This window comes from Balaenoptera physalus (genome assembly GCF_965194825.1).
Source record: "Balaenoptera physalus genome assembly, chromosome: 10".
NCBI classification, from domain to species: Eukaryota; Metazoa; Chordata; class Mammalia; order Artiodactyla; family Balaenopteridae; genus Balaenoptera; species Balaenoptera physalus.
Window position 1 is genome coordinate 73,669,160 of NC_138889.1, and position 16,060 is coordinate 73,685,219.

Genomic DNA, 16,060 nt, shown 5'->3' on the forward strand with positions numbered 1-16,060 from the left:
GAATAATAGTTTAGAAGATGACCTAATCAGGGAAATTCACAATATATCATTAAGTGGGAAAAACAGATTACAAATGAATAGTAAAAGGATGATTCCAATTTTAAGGGAAAAAAATTTTTATGCATAAATTAAAATGGAAAGGATATACACTATAATACAGGTAGAATGAAAGGGCAATTATATTTTCCTTTGGGTGTGTTTATATACTTTTTACAATAAATGTATATGAATTTTGTAATGAGGGAAAAATAATGAGATATATAAATACACACGCTTGAGATATACTGAACACTAATAACCCACTGCAGTATGTTTTTCTTTTCTTTTCTTTTAATTTATTTTTTGGCCGCACTGCGCAGCATGCAGTGTCTTAGTTCCCCGACCAGGGAGTGTACCGGTGCCCCCAGCAGTGGAAATGCGGAGCCCTAACCACTGGACTGCCAGGGAATTCCCCTAGTATGTTTTTCTTGGAGATAGTATTTAGATCACCCTATAATTTCAGAATAATTATAACTAATTTTGGTGGCTAATAACTGATCTGATCTCACCTACAATAAAAATGTATGTTGAGTTTCAGCAGTGGCTGAATCAAACTATTTGAACACTACTTTAACTAAATTTTTTTCAATTTTTTATATTATTGGTATACTTTTTGTATAATGTTTATGGTGACAAAATATTAAGATGTAAAAAGAGACACTTATGTAGAGTAAATCAAAATGAAAAATTTAGTAAGAATCTTATCTTCTATGCCCATAAAACTGAGGGTAGCACACAAATGAAAGTTTACACTTCACATACAGAATCCAGAAAAGAAAAAGTTAAAGAATTTGAAAAGCCTAATTTTGCATGTTTCACTTTTGAGATTTATATATTTTGATTATATAAAACTAGTACAGTTTTTGCATTTTTAGAATCAAAAATAAAGATAGAAAGTGGGAGGGGGAAAGATAACCCAAAGCATAAAAACTCGATGCTGAATCATAACATAATAAAATGTTAGCTTCCACATTACTGAGAGAAAGCAAGACCCCCATCATTCACGCTGGCAAAAGCTTGCCTTTGCATAAACCATTTCTGTTCTCACTGTCATAAAACCAATGACTTTGGAAAGGGAAGAAAACACAGAATGACGTGCAAAGTAGCACACACCATGTTACTGCAGCTGGATAAAGAATATGTCACTAATGACTTTCTTTCTACCCGTCAGTTTTAAGTTGAGTTTCTCTTTTTTTTCCAAAATAGCAAATGGCCTTTATGAGTACAAAACAGAAGCAGTGAAATTCAAAATAATATCCAATTTCCACTTGATTTTGATACTGCATTAGTTAATAGAATGAGTTATTAATTATTTCTTGGAAAAGATATGACTCCCTTTTCTCTTCATTTGAGTTGAACATAACATGCCTGAACACTAAGCAATTTTCTGTAATAAATTCAAAATAAAATTTTCATCAGATAGTTATCGCCAAATGTTCATCTTAAATGAGGAATTATCCATGGGAATATTCACCTGAAGTCATCTGATAAATTCAGAAAACTAATGTAATTAAGTTCCCAAATTGTCAGGTCAAGTCAGAGTGATGACTGTCTGTAAGGGACAACTGAAAAAATTAATTAATGACAATGGATTCTATTCATGATACCAAAAGCTAATGATACAGCACTTCATCTCCATAAAGGAATCAACAAGAGAGAACTGGGCAAAAAGTATAGCTTCTTAACTGATAGGGCAGCTTAATTCTGTAATGGATTGGGACTGCCCACTTCTTAACATGTTTCAAAATAATAACGTCAATCACTTATCTTTAAAAATAAAGATGCTCATTCTCATCCGGGTTGGAGATCATGAAATGTTAAGTCCGGTGAAATCTGATTGAGATTAATCAACCTACAATCCTATGGGCAGTTAACAACAACCAAAACTTTCCCTCATGGGGACTTTCTTAAGTGCCAGGCAGTTTTAAAAGCTTTACATATACTAATTCTCTAAATGAGCCTATGAAGTAGGTATTTTTATTATCCTCAGTTTAGATACAAGGAATTCAAAACATAGAAAGCTTCAGTGACTTGCCCAAAATCACTCATCTAGTAAGTGACAGAGCCAGGATTTGAACAGGTAAACAGGCCTCAGAATCCAGCCATAAACCATAAACAGCACATTCTATAAACTCCTTTTTTACAGTTACTACAGCTGACCCTTTTTGATCAGAAGAAATTCAAATCAGTGATTTGGATTCATCAATTAAGCTATTATTATGATTTCAAAAGGAAGGATTAAAATTATCTTTAACTTAATTTGTTCATCTTTGACATAACCTTTTTTCTTTTTCATAATTTTTGTTCAGTAAACTAATGAAGCAGTTTATCCTGTAAGTTATATGTTTATAGACTAAAAAAAGAAAGGGCAAAACTTTCATTCTATAAACATTACAAAAGAATAAAGTTCAGGAACACACTATACATTTACCCTCTCAAATATAAACAAATATTAGAGGTAAGAATTTAATGTTAGGGCACAGAAGATAAGCAAATGTGTTGTGGAGCAAAATAATATTTCTACATTGATATGTTTGATATTTTGTATATTGTACCTTTAATTTCTCCAAGAAGTTCACTGGTATTTAATCTTTCCATTTTTTCCTTCCAATCTTTTGAAAGTAGTTTTTCCATGCAGGAGGAATCTATTAAAATAAAAAAGTAAGTATTAAAACTATTACACATGTATTTGATAAGTATTAAAATATTACAAATACAGAAGGCTGTGGAGTTTATGGAGAAATTCTGTTATTCAAAAATGATTAAAGCTATTTTTTGTTGTTGCTGTTTTAACCCTAGGATACAGACAATTATATTCCGTTATCTACTATAAAATACCACAACTAAATTTTTTTTTGCTGGAAGATTATTTAAACTATTCCCACGGAAAAAAAAAGATAATGCTCAATAATCTTATCTTGGTATTATAACTATAGTTAATTAATATTCAGCCAGCATTTATCATTTCTTAGACCAACTGGGCAGAACAAGGGGCTTTTTCGTACAAGCTTAAGTTTAGATATTATTCCTTTCAAACCAGGTGATGTTTTTTAAGTCCAAGCAAAATTCATGTGCTATTCAAGGAAGAATGATAAATCTTCAAAGGAGAAGAGACCAATCGACCTGTAACTACTTAGTCCTTAAAAAGAAATAAACATACGGCAACTTTTGTAAAATACTCATTTAGAGTAAACTGCAAAGAAAATAAAGTCATGATGTTCTCTGTCCCCCAGTAATGAAAACAGTTAAAACTTTTCTCTTATATAAAAAGAGATGCATGATCTTTTCAAGAAAATCCTTATTTAAACGCTACTTGAACTATTGCATTTCTAAATAGCATACTAGATTACACTTGTTTCTATTAATATTCATAAAGTTTACAGAAGTTTAAATTTTAGAATGTTCTAATAATTAGCAAATTTTTATCAATGAGTTATTTTTTCTCTCTGTTCAGATGGATTCGCAACTGGAGCTACTGCTTACAACTATTTACGTGTATCTTTTAAGCCTCAAATCTTAACAAACAGGCCATGTTTCCAAAAGGGAAAGCAGATTTAAATACTCAATCCTTAGTGCAAAGAATACTCCCATTAAACTTTAACATTCCAAGTGTCAAAATTCTGATAACTCCTTTTTTAAATTATATTTAAAATAATTACTTCAATTCCAAATGCCTTTTCTCTCCCATATCAGTACCTATCTCTGTAGCATTTTCCCTTTCATTTTTTCTCCAACTTCTAAATCCTCCTTGAATTTTTCAGAATGACAGTAAGGTCAAGATGGATCTGAAGGGTTTTAGAAACTAGATAAGCTTTAAAAAGAAGACAGTGAGCCCCGGGTAAGAGATGAGAGGACTACGGCATGGTTAGAAAGTATTGGTGAAAACAATTAACGTGTGTTCGTGACATGATCAATCAATCAAGGAATGGACAGAATCCAGATCAGTATGTTGGGAAATGGCTGATGAAGAACAACCATATTAGCTCTCTATCACAGAAGCTAAAGTTCTGTCTAAATAGAAGTCAGCTTGATTCTATTAAGTGAAAGCTCCCTGCTCCTTCCCTTACTTCTTCCCTTCTTTCCTTTCCTCCTTCTTTCCTTCCAGTCTTTCCTATTAATTATTTTCTTAGGCTTCAACCAGTGACCTACCACTGTGATTAAAAACTGGATTCTGAGTGACCTGCCAATAGGGCCTATATGCATATGCGTATGTTCAGTTTGTATTTAATTTTCAAAATGTTCTCTTGTTACTTTTATTTTAAATTCAGAATCAAGGTGTATACTTCGTTCCATACATATTTTGTTTTTATGCTAAAGTCATAGAAAAGATAATACTAGGTTTGAGAGTTAAGAAGCAAAATCTTCAAAGCCATGCCTATTAGAGATTACTTTTTCTCAAATCAGGTTTAAATTTCTGGATATAACATTAGACCATGTATAAGAATAATCAACAAAATGTCTTCAACTTCCTGTCTTACTCAGTTTTGTTACTTTTTTTTAACCGTTTCATACATGTTATAACATTGTACTAAACTGATAATCACTGATATGAACGCTAAAGCATAACTTGTTTGGTTAAAATTTGAGTTGAGTGCACATATTATAATGGTCAAGACAAAATCTCAATTGACTAGTAATGATCCAAAATTCACAGCAAGTTCATAAACTAGGATTAGACACACACTAAATGTAAAACAGGCTAAAATATGTCTCTCATATCTATTAATAGACCTGAAATCTTTCAGAGCTCCAGAAAAAGAATGCTGAAACTTCATGGGAGAAAAACAGAACTATATGGACAACAAGAATATACACTTCAAACATTTATCAAATAAGTCTGAAGACACAGCTTTACATAAAAGCTAACCATTAATAAAATGGTTAATAAATTCAAAACATTTCACATTCCTATTAGAAAATTAATTCTTACCATAATGCTGAGTTAATCCAGCTATATGAGTTCCCATTTCAGTAGAAGACACTGAGGGAAAAAACATAAAGCAGGCTTTCCAAGTTTATATTTATAGCCCATGAAAATATTTAGTAACAATCACTGATTGCCTTTATCTACAGCACAATAAAAGTCACTACATACAACTTTATCAGCATTTAATCTCAATTCTAGGAGACTCCAAGAATATTCAAAACTGTGAGAAGGTCTCTTGAAAAACTGAGCTTTTTCACCTAATTATCTGTCTGCCAGACCTCTAAGGGCATACATACCACAATTAGTACTAAGCACATCCCATACTGTAATGTAAAACAAGTAAGGTGAGGAAAAAAGACCAGAAGATGCAGTACCAGAAGATGTACTAAATGCTACGTAGGCAGAGGATACTACAGCCTCTACCAAGACGTTTCTGACTTGAAATGAGGAAATATATGCTAGATAAAGTTAAAAATGAAATTTATATTTTCAAATTTCCCACTCAAAACAATATCCAGGTAAGGGTAAAAATTAACGGCATTCATCCTCCTGTGCCACATACGTCAACTACATTAACAGGACACTAGCTTTACAGAGGCAATTCATCTATCAGACTTTGCCCCTTTCTGATCATGCACAAATGCAAAAATCAAAGAGGTCAAGATAAGTAAAGAAGTCCAGTTTGGCTTATGTCCACGCAAAGAGTAAGTCCATGTTTCAATTCAGTACTTATGCAGGATTCCAAATGGAAAAAAAAAGAACTAAACATCACCCGGATATTCTTGGATAACTCTACACAGATAAATATGTTTTACATGATTGACTTGAAACATCTAATATAGTTATGGTAGTGCCACAGTCCTCAAAACAATGAAAAAATGTACAGTATATTTTATTATCTGAGTTTGACTACTCAAATTTTAGTATTTTGACTGAGCTGTTTTCAGCTAAACAGGAGAGAAACTACATACCTTTTGGAAATTGAGATAAAGAAACACAACATTATAGTATCACAATATTATAGTGTGTGTCACCGTAATATGTACACATTAAAAATGAATGTAAGCCATAACACTTCAGTATAAAAGTGGAAAATGCCAAAATTAATTCCTCTTACTTTGAAAGAATTAGTGTCCATAAACCAATACATATTCAATGAAATATGAGTTTATTATATTTATCTTGTCTAATTTTTGTAAATAGTGTGATTAAAAACAGGACTGTCAAAAATCGAGTTGCACTTCAGTTCTTGCTTATTTTTAATCAAGGATGTAACAGGTTCTGATATGTTATAAATTAATTCTCAGTTGCATAGCTTTTGTCTTTCCTTTTCCTTTGCAAATTTAAGTTTTTCCATTTCAATAACCTTTTTCTAAGGAAAAAAGGAAAGATATCATAATGGATTGCAAAGCAATGTTTCTGCTTCCTAAATACCTAGGTTTCAGGCCAGGTAAGTCAGGAATGCTTTATCGTGCTAATAATTAATTTTACAGTACAAGGGAAATTTGAAGTGAGAGTATGTGAGATATTTATTTCCTAATCTATATGACGATATTTTAAGAACAATTTAAAATTATTCCTAGTTAAACAAAGCTGCAGCAGTGTTAACTACTATTCTGAGCAAAATAAAGGGTCAAAGAGAGTAAATAAAGAAATCATCATTAAAATTAAATCATGGGGGAACAGGAAAGGATAATGGGAAAAATTTTTTATCGTACTTTAAAACAATTTACCTGTGAGTAAACACTTTTATCATTATTCCCTTTACCTCAAAGTGATAAAGTTAGAAATGCTGAAACATTAGAAACATGACATAGAAAAATAACTTTAAAATACCTTAGTGAGAAACAACAATGACTGCTCCCCCTGTATACAGATCCTACTGCTTTATTAACCCTTTTAAGAAAATATTCAAGCAATCCCTTTTATTTTTACCACAGGAATCATAAATTTCAAAAGCAATAAATTTTTTATGTATCCAAACAATGATAACTTATTAAAAGTATCCTTGACCTTGGTTTACAACTAATTCTGACAATATATATTTATATCCCTGCTGATCATCAAGCTCACATTTTTCATTAGGAAACAGAGATGCACATGCCAGTTACTGTACATTTTTCCACAGTGACGAGTGCTCCACAATACAGTGGGATAAAATTGGAGCTTGGAGAGCTTGAAGAGCACTCTTAAATTTTAATTAAAACCCTCCAAGCTCACTAAAAATAATTAGACACAAAAATGTGCCAGTTTTATTTTGAAGTCACTATAACGTGCAAAGCACACTCCCTGACGACTGCTCATGCTCTCATTCTCTCTCTCCCTCTCTCCAATGAAACAACTGATTTTCCAAATACGAACAAGGCGGTATAAATAGAGGCTGTTTTCAATCCTGCTCTTCATGCTGGGAAGCTGACAGAAAAGACAGTAGAGTGGGTTTTTCAGACCACACCAAATGAACCTAGAATAACTTGCCTAACCAAGAGTTCGAATCACTGACAAACTCTAGATAAAATTCAGTCTTCAAGGAACACCACGGGTTATATCACTGATCTTTTTTGATCCAAAAGCCAAACCTTTAACCTCTTAAATGTTTTTGCTTTCTTAAAATATCTCATACAATGCTATATTCCATCCTATTTTTAGCCAAGCAGCAAGAGAAGGCATGCCTTTCCCATACAGCAGGGCAATGATATAAACATCAACACAGATGCTCTGCCAGGAAGAGCTGGACTTCTCAAGCACTTGATCATTAAGGAATGCACCAACTGTTTTGGATAATCTCGTGCCAGCTCCCCTTTTGCTCCACACTCCCCTCTGGGAGTGGCCAAACTTGTCCTGGTCTTAATTTTTCATTTTACTCCTCCATAGCCTCCCCCCATCCCCAAAAAGATGAGAAATGGCATTTATGCCTAGCAATGAAAAAGCAGGCTCACTTCCCCAAACAGACCAAAACTTTCAAACAATTAACCCTCCCCTCTTCTTTCAGATAAATTACTAAGTATAAAATGCAATCTGTTTCCTTTGTTTATTCAATATGAACAATTTGTAAATGACTCAAGGATAAAATTCAGAAAATGTTGTGCTAAATTAGAACCATTATAAACATGCTAATGACTCAATGCTTGAGTAAAACACGCATGATCGGTGTGAAGAAATAGATTTAGTTCCTGTGAAATTCTGTTGTGCTGCTTTAAAACGATTTGGTCATTAAATCAGATATATTCCTTCCAGGAAAAATGTTAATTCCACAACCACTTTACTAGATAATATACTGTGAGTGTCTCTGTGTGCGTGTGTCAGTGGGAGCTATTGAAAATGTCATTAGAACTGTTAGATGCAAGATTTTGACATGTTCATGAGGGAGAGAAAACCCCACATTTGAAAGCTGCCGGAAATACACATATAGACATCATCACACAGGGTGCAATATTCTCTCTTCGCACTGTTTTGATCTACCAAAGTCTGATAATTTTTTATAGGGACCCCTTAAAACTGGCACTTAACATACATTCATGGAAGTCACATTGTTCTATATGTACAGGTAAGAGGTATATCTCTTTCATCTGCTTTCCAAAGCTGCTTAACACCTAAAACAATATCAGAAGGATCATTCAAAACCAAATCCCTCTCCCATATCTATCAAAGTACAACTGCTACCAATGCCAATATAGAAAAAGAGGGAAATATCCAGCAGGTAAATCAGAGGCTCACAGCCTCCTGCTGTAGCTGAGACTTCAATGATCACTAAGACCAAAACCCCATTTCAGAAATGAGGAAACAGAGTCAAGATAAGGAAGTCACTTGCCTTGCCCAAGGCCAAACAGTTGGTGACAGAGCCCTGACTCTAGTTCAGTGTTGGTTTTACTGAAATGACTATTTAAATCATTATTTGAACATCAGTTTTAGTCTCTACGATGCAGCATTCAATAATAGAAAATGAATAATTACATCTATTATTAATTGCTTCAGATATGAAGCTCTAGTTCTTTAGAGAAGGGTGCTAAAAATTCGAGGTATTGCAGTGAAAGTAAATAGTGTTCAACAGCCAATTCTCCCATACATACTCCATTACTCTGGTCTTCCTGTTCCTCCATATTTCATTTTCCATAATGCCTTATCTTTTTTGAACTAAGAGCTTTCTTTTCCTGAAGTCATCCACTGAGGAATAGCTAAGATGCTGCTTCAAAATACTCTTGAACTCGAAAAGTAACTCCTTCCAAATTATATTTTATTTCATGTACAAGAAGTAAGTGTGCAGCCTGACACTATTTTCTGCTGCTCCATTGCCAAAGGCTAAGGTATTCAAACCATATGACATGGGACACTGCTCTTTGGGTTCTACAAATGTTTGACTTCATTTTTACTCTTTCATATACATATTTAACTGCTTTTTAAAAACTTTATAGAACTGTGGAAACAATAATTTTTGTGTGCCCTATACTCCTTCTTTTGATTTCTTTGGGGAAATAGTGCTGAATGCCACTCTTGTCCTGATGGAGTTGTCAATCACAGGGCTTTGCCGTCTGCTTCCTACTGCTCCTCCCAGCCACTCAGAGAAATCTGACCCAGTCAGAATTCTCTCCTGGAACTATCTGGAAAGGCTCTCTTATGCTCAAGTTGAAAGCTATAAGCATGTGGGCCTGGGATCAATCGTCATGGCCATTCTCCCTGGCACATGGAGAGTCTGTATGCAATAAGAATGAATGAAGCCAAAAATACTAAGAAAAGTAGAGAGGAGCAGATAGGAAAAGAGAGAGGGAAAAAACAATCTTTACATCATGTTAGCATACTTACATCCCCAAAGAGCTAAAGCCAAATTCTGCTCCTGGGATTCTTGATAATGTAAGCCAATATATTCCTGTTTTTGCTTACACTATTTGAGTTGGGTTTCTGCCAGTTGTAACTTACCAAAAAAAACTAAACAACAAGAAAACTGTAACAAAAACTGTCATACACGTTCAAATGTGTTATGTTCCAAAGTTTAACACCCTGAAAATCACCAATGCATTAACTTGTACTACCAGAGTAAAACATTTATTACGCAAACCTTGAAATAAACCTCTTGCTATATTGAAAGATATGCAACAATGTTAAGGTGAAATACTATAGGACTGATATTGACAATTATTTAGTTATCTGAATTAGGATTTTCTGAACATGATGCAACCAAAAGAAAATACAGCAGAAATAAGGTAGAAGGCTTAAGGTCATTAAAAACAATAACAACAACTCCCATCTAAGATCAACAAGCCCCGCTTTCAGTTTCGTGTTCATCAAAACAGCTTCACTGTTCTGGTCAGTTGACTTTATATTTAAAATTATAAAATAAAATTACACAATAAGATTTTACTGATAAAATATCCCTTCTTATATGTTTTATTTATGTATTGGCAATCCATAAGAGATCAAGTTAAGATAAGGTTATACTCAAGTTGGTTTTAAGGGTCCTCCATAATCTGGCCCTAGTGATTCATCTCCTATTATTTTTGCTACCTGAAACTCTTCATTCTGTTCAAATGAATTCACCAAACATACCTCCCTCTTCTGTACATGTCTTGTGTTTTTTCACTTCGATACCTTTGATCATGACATCCTCCTGATACTAATGTCTCCCCACTTCTTAATGCTTATGAAAAACCTTCCTATTCTGTGCTGCCTGCATTAAATACCACCTCCTCAATTATGCCTTGATTTACCACTTGAAGCATAAATTCTCATCCTCTGAAAAGCAAAGTAGCACTTGCTGAGCACATATTATCTCTCAGGCACTGTATTTTTTACATTTTTTTCATGTATCAACTCATTAACTCAATTTCATAACTCTTTCCTCTACATCTACCACTGCTATTACTTATCAATTTTACCACCATATGACTAGATATATGGTCAAGTTCATACTATATTACCTAACTAAATATTAAGTTCCTTGATGGTCAGGGAATGTTTCCAATACCACTTTGTGTTCTTCCATATTACTTAAGCTCTGCACATAGTAAGTACTAAAACAAATTCTTTAATATACTAAAGAAGATCACTTTGTGTGTGTTAAGGAGTGACAGAACTACTTTTTTATTAACTATATTGATAAATAATTTAATATATATCATATAATAAATGCACCCATCTTAAATGTGTATTTGATCAATTTTGTCCAATTACACATTCATGTAGCTGCCACCACAAAGAAAATATAGAACATTTCCAAAAAGTTATTGTATGCTCCCTTTCAGTCATTTATCCATAATCCTAACCCAGGCAACCACCGATCTGACTTCCATTGCTATAGAATAATTTTGCCTACTCTTGAATTTTATAAAAATGAAAGTATACAGTATGTAATTTTTGGATATGAATCCTTCCAAATAGCATAAAATTTTCGAGATTCAATCATGTTGCAGGATGTATTAGTACTTTGGTCCTTTTTGTTAATGGGTAGATTTCCATTGTATAAATACACCACAAATTGTTTATCCATTCATCTGTTTTTGGACATGCGGTTTTCTCCCACTTTTGGGCTATTATGAAAATTCATTCATAAGTCTTTTTATAAATATACATCTCTTTTTTCCCTCTAAAAATGGAATTTCTTCTAAACGTGGGGTCGTTATAGGCCTGACTTTATAAGAAACTGCCAAAAAGTTTTCCAAAGGGGCTGTATCATTTTACACTTCCACCAACAATGCATAAGAGATCTAGTTGCTTTATACCCTCATGAACACTTCTTAGCGTTACTACTTTAATTTTAGTCATTCTAGTGAGTGTATAGTGGTATCTCAGTGTGGTTTTAACTTACATTTACATTTCCTCAATGACTAAAGAATAAAATATACTTTCATGTGCTTATTGACCGTGTGCATATCTACTTTTGTGAAGTGTTGTTCAAATATTTTACCTATTTTTATATTTAATCATTTGTCTTTTTCTTAGTGAGTTTTAAGTTATTTATATTTATATATGCTTTATAAATTACATATTTATACAATTATATATATAATATATATAATTTATTATATATTACATATACATAAGTTATTTATGAATATAAACAGGTACATATCTTTTATATATTTATATGTATTGTGAATATTTTTACCTAGTCTGCAGTATGCCTCTTTATTTTCACAATGTATCTTTTGAGGATCCATTGTTTCTTAATTTGATATTATCCAATTATCAAGGTTTTTTCTTTATGATTAGTGTTTTCATCTAAGAAATCTTTACCTACACCAAGATCACAAAGTATTCTATATTTTCTTCTAGAAGCTTTATGTTTTACTTTTATTTGAGATCTGTGATCCATTCTGTTATTTCGTGTGCATAGGTCTATTTCTGGATTCTCTGTTCTGTTTTACTGATCAATTCATTATCCTTATACCAATACCAAACTGTTTTGATTACTGAGCTTTACAGTAAGTCTTGGAATCACATAGAATTAGTCCTCCATGTTTGTTCTTCTATTTCAAATTTGTTTTGGCTATCCTTGTTCCTTTGCATTTCCATTTGAATTTTAGAATCAGCTTGCCCGCCTCCTCCCGAAAAAACACCTTGGATTTTATTGGATTTGCCTTGAATCTACAGGGCACTTTCATCCTTTATTACTTGTAATATAAATATTGAAAGCTATGAATTTCCCTCAAAGTACTGTTTTAATTTTATCCCACATATTTTGTTAGGTTATGTTTTCATTATCATTCAGTTTAATATATTTTACAATTTTCCTTGTTCTTTTTCTTTGTTATATGGTTTAGTTATATGTATGTGGTTTAGTTGCCAAACATTTGGGATTTTTAAAATTTTCCTTTTGTTATCTATTTGTAATTTATTTCCATTGAGAACAAGAAATATACTCTACATAATTTCAGTCCTTTTATGTTTATTCAGACTTGTTTTATGGCCTAGCATATGCTTTATCTAGTGAGATTTGCATACACACTTGAAAAGAATAACTATTCTGCAGTTTTGTTTTTTTGTTTTATTTATTTATTTATTTTTTTGGCTGTGTTGGGTCTTTGTTTCTGTGCGAGGGCTTTCTCTAGTTGTGGCCAGCGGGGGCCACTCTTTATCGCGGTGCGCAGGCCTCTCACTATCATGGCCTCTCTTGTTGCGGGGCACAGGCTCCAGACACGCAGGCTCAGTAGTTGTGGCTCACGGGCCTAGCTGCTCCATGGCATGTGGGATCTTCCCAGACCAGGGCTCGAACCCATGTCCCCTGCATTAGCAGGCAGATTCTCAACCACTGCACCACCAGGGAAGCCCCCTATTCTGCAGTTTTTGAGTGTAGTACTCTGTCAGTGTCAATTAGATCAAATTGCTGGATAATGTTGTTCAGGTCTTCTATATTCTTATGGATTTTCTGTCTTTTTTTTTTTTTCAAATTCTGAAAGAGGAGTATTGAAATCTCCAACAATAATTAGGTGGGAGACTTGTCTTTTTTTTCTTTCAGTCTGTCAACTTTTGCTTCATGTATTTTGAGCCTCTGTTTTTAAATGCATATACATTTAGAAACGTTATGTCTTCTTGATGACCTAGCTCTTTAATCGTTATGAAATATCTTTTTGATCCCTGGTAATATTCCTTTTTCTGCAGTCTACTTTTATATTAACATAACCACTTCAGCTTTCTTATCATTAGTGTTTGCATGGTGTATCTTCACCCATCCTTTTACTTCAAACCTGTCTACATCTTTATATTTACTGTGTTTCTTGTAGTCAGTATATTAATTGATTCTTGTTTTTTAATCCAATTTGATAATTTCTACCTTTCAAAGTTAGTACAATTAGTCCATTTACATTTAATGTAATTATTGTTAGTAGAGTTCAAGTCTACCATTTTGCTATTTTTTCTATATTTTTCATCTGTACTTTGTTCCTTTTATCCTATTTCCTTGTCTTTTAATTAATTCAACTTTTTGGAATTAATTTATCTCCTCTATTGGGTTATCAGTTATACCTCTTTATTTCATTATCTTATTGGTTGGTCAAGAATTTATAATATGTATCTTTAACTTACAACAGTCTATCATCAAGTAATATACCATTTCAGATACAATGTAAGAAACTTAAAAATGCTCCATCTTTTGTGCTATTGTTGTCATACATACTACTTTTTTACATGTTTTAAACTCCATAATACATTGTTACTGTTCTTGCTATAGAGCAAATTATAGCTAAATTATTAGAAACTATTAGAAAATGCCTTCAGATTTACCATTTTCAGTACTCTTCATTTCTTTTTAAAAACCTAAGTTTTCATCTAGAATTATTTTCTTTTAGCCTGACAAAATTTCATTAAAACTTTCCATAGAGAAAACTTGCTGGCAGTAAATTCTCCAAACTTTGTTTGTCTGAAATGCTTGTATTTCACCTTCAGGTAAAATTCAGGTGAATATTCAGGTGAAGAATATTTTTAATAAATATAGAATTCAAGGTTATTTTTTTTCTTTTAGGACTCCAAAAGACACCACTGCAATGTCTCTGACTTGTATTTTTTCTGATGTGAAGTCAGGGATAATTTCTATCTTTGTCCCACTATAAACAGTGTATCTTTGGCCACTTTTAAGATTCTCTTTCATTAGTTTTCACAAATTTTATTTTGGTGTCCTTTGATATACATTTTTCTTTGTGTTTATCCTTCTTGGACCTAGAGATTTATATTTTTGACAAATCTGGAATATTTTCAGCCATTTTGTCTTAAAAATATATATATATATATATATATATATATATATAAATAAATCTGGTCTATCCTCTCTAGGTACTCTAATTGCACATGATACACCATTAGTTCTTAAAAGCTATGAGGCTCTGTTTATTTATTTATTTTTCCCTGCCTTTTTTCTCTCTGTGCTCCAGTCTGGATGGTTTCTATTACCCTGTCTTTAGTTTAACTAATCTTTTAATGTACAGCTAATTATTTGTATTTAAATTCTTCAAGTATTTTTTTTTAATTTTCAGATATTGTATTTTTCACTTTTTGGATTTCTAAATTTTTTATTTTATTGTTTCCATTTCTCTCTTCAATATGTTCATATTTTCCTTCAATCCTTGAGTATATCTATATGGTAATTTTAAAGTCATTATCTGCTAATTCTATTATTATCTGTGTAATTTCTTAGTCTCTTTCTATTGACTGATTTTTGCTTCTTCATATGTCTAGTATTTTATTGTATATTGGGCAACAAGTATATTATATTGCTGAGTGTTTGGAATTTGTTCTTTTCCTTTAAATAGTATGAATTTTCTTCTGGTGGGTATTCATTTACTCACAGATCATCTGATCATTTTGAGGTTTCTTTTTAAGCTTTGTTATGGTGGGGATAGAGTACCATTTACTCTAGGGCTAATTTATCCTTATTCCAAAGATACAGCTTTTCTGGGTCTCCACTGAATGCCCTGGGTGTTTAATGAAGACATTGCACTGGAGAAAGTTGAAACTTAAATGTATCCCTATAATGTATGAACCATGATAGTTTTGCAGTTTACTAGTTTTTCTCTTCCAGGTAGTTGTTCTTTGCCAAGCTTCTTGTAGTCATACTCTATTCATGTATTGGGTTGGCCAAAAAGTTCATTCGGGTTTTCCATAAGAGCTTACAGAAAAACCCAAAAGAACTTTTTGGCCAACCCAATAGTATTAGTATTCAGCAAAAACTCAAGAGGACTCCTGACAAGACTTGTGGAGTTCTTTCTCTGTACAGCTTTCTTCACTCTCAGCATCCCCCCCTGCAAATTACAGCCACTACAGTTTCCCCAAACTCTGACCCCTGATTGTTCAGGTCAGTGAGGTTGCCTTATAGTACTTGGGTTGGCTCTCCTTGCATCAGGGTCTGCTAAACGCCACCAGGTAGAAAGCCAGGATAATTAGGGCTCAGTTTGTTTTCCTTCCCTCATAGATTATAGTCTCCTGCTTCCTGCTTTCTAACTTCTTAAAACAGTTGCTACATATAGCTGATCAAGATCTCTTGTTTATATTAGTAGATTGAGTCTACTACCACTTACACATTTATGGCAGAAGCAGAACTACAATATACTTTTCAAAATAATGTTATCACAGAAAATCATTCTCTACCAGTTCCTTTTTTAATACTTTAGAGGT

The 16,060-nt window shown here is 32.9% G+C and overlaps 1 protein-coding gene across 19 annotated transcripts in view; it reads right to left on the reverse strand.

Annotated features, from left to right (window-relative positions):
- SOX6 (SRY-box transcription factor 6) overlaps positions 1 to 16,060 on the reverse strand; it is a 627,969-nt gene that overhangs the window by 267,086 nt on the left and 344,823 nt on the right. For all 19 annotated transcript variants that reach the window (XM_082476530.1, XM_082476545.1, XM_082476542.1 and 16 more), the window contains one exon: positions 2,595 to 2,684. In XM_082476530.1, coding sequence (XP_082332656.1) covers positions 2,595 to 2,684 — 90 coding nt within the window. The remainder of the gene's footprint in view (positions 1 to 2,594; positions 2,685 to 16,060) is intronic.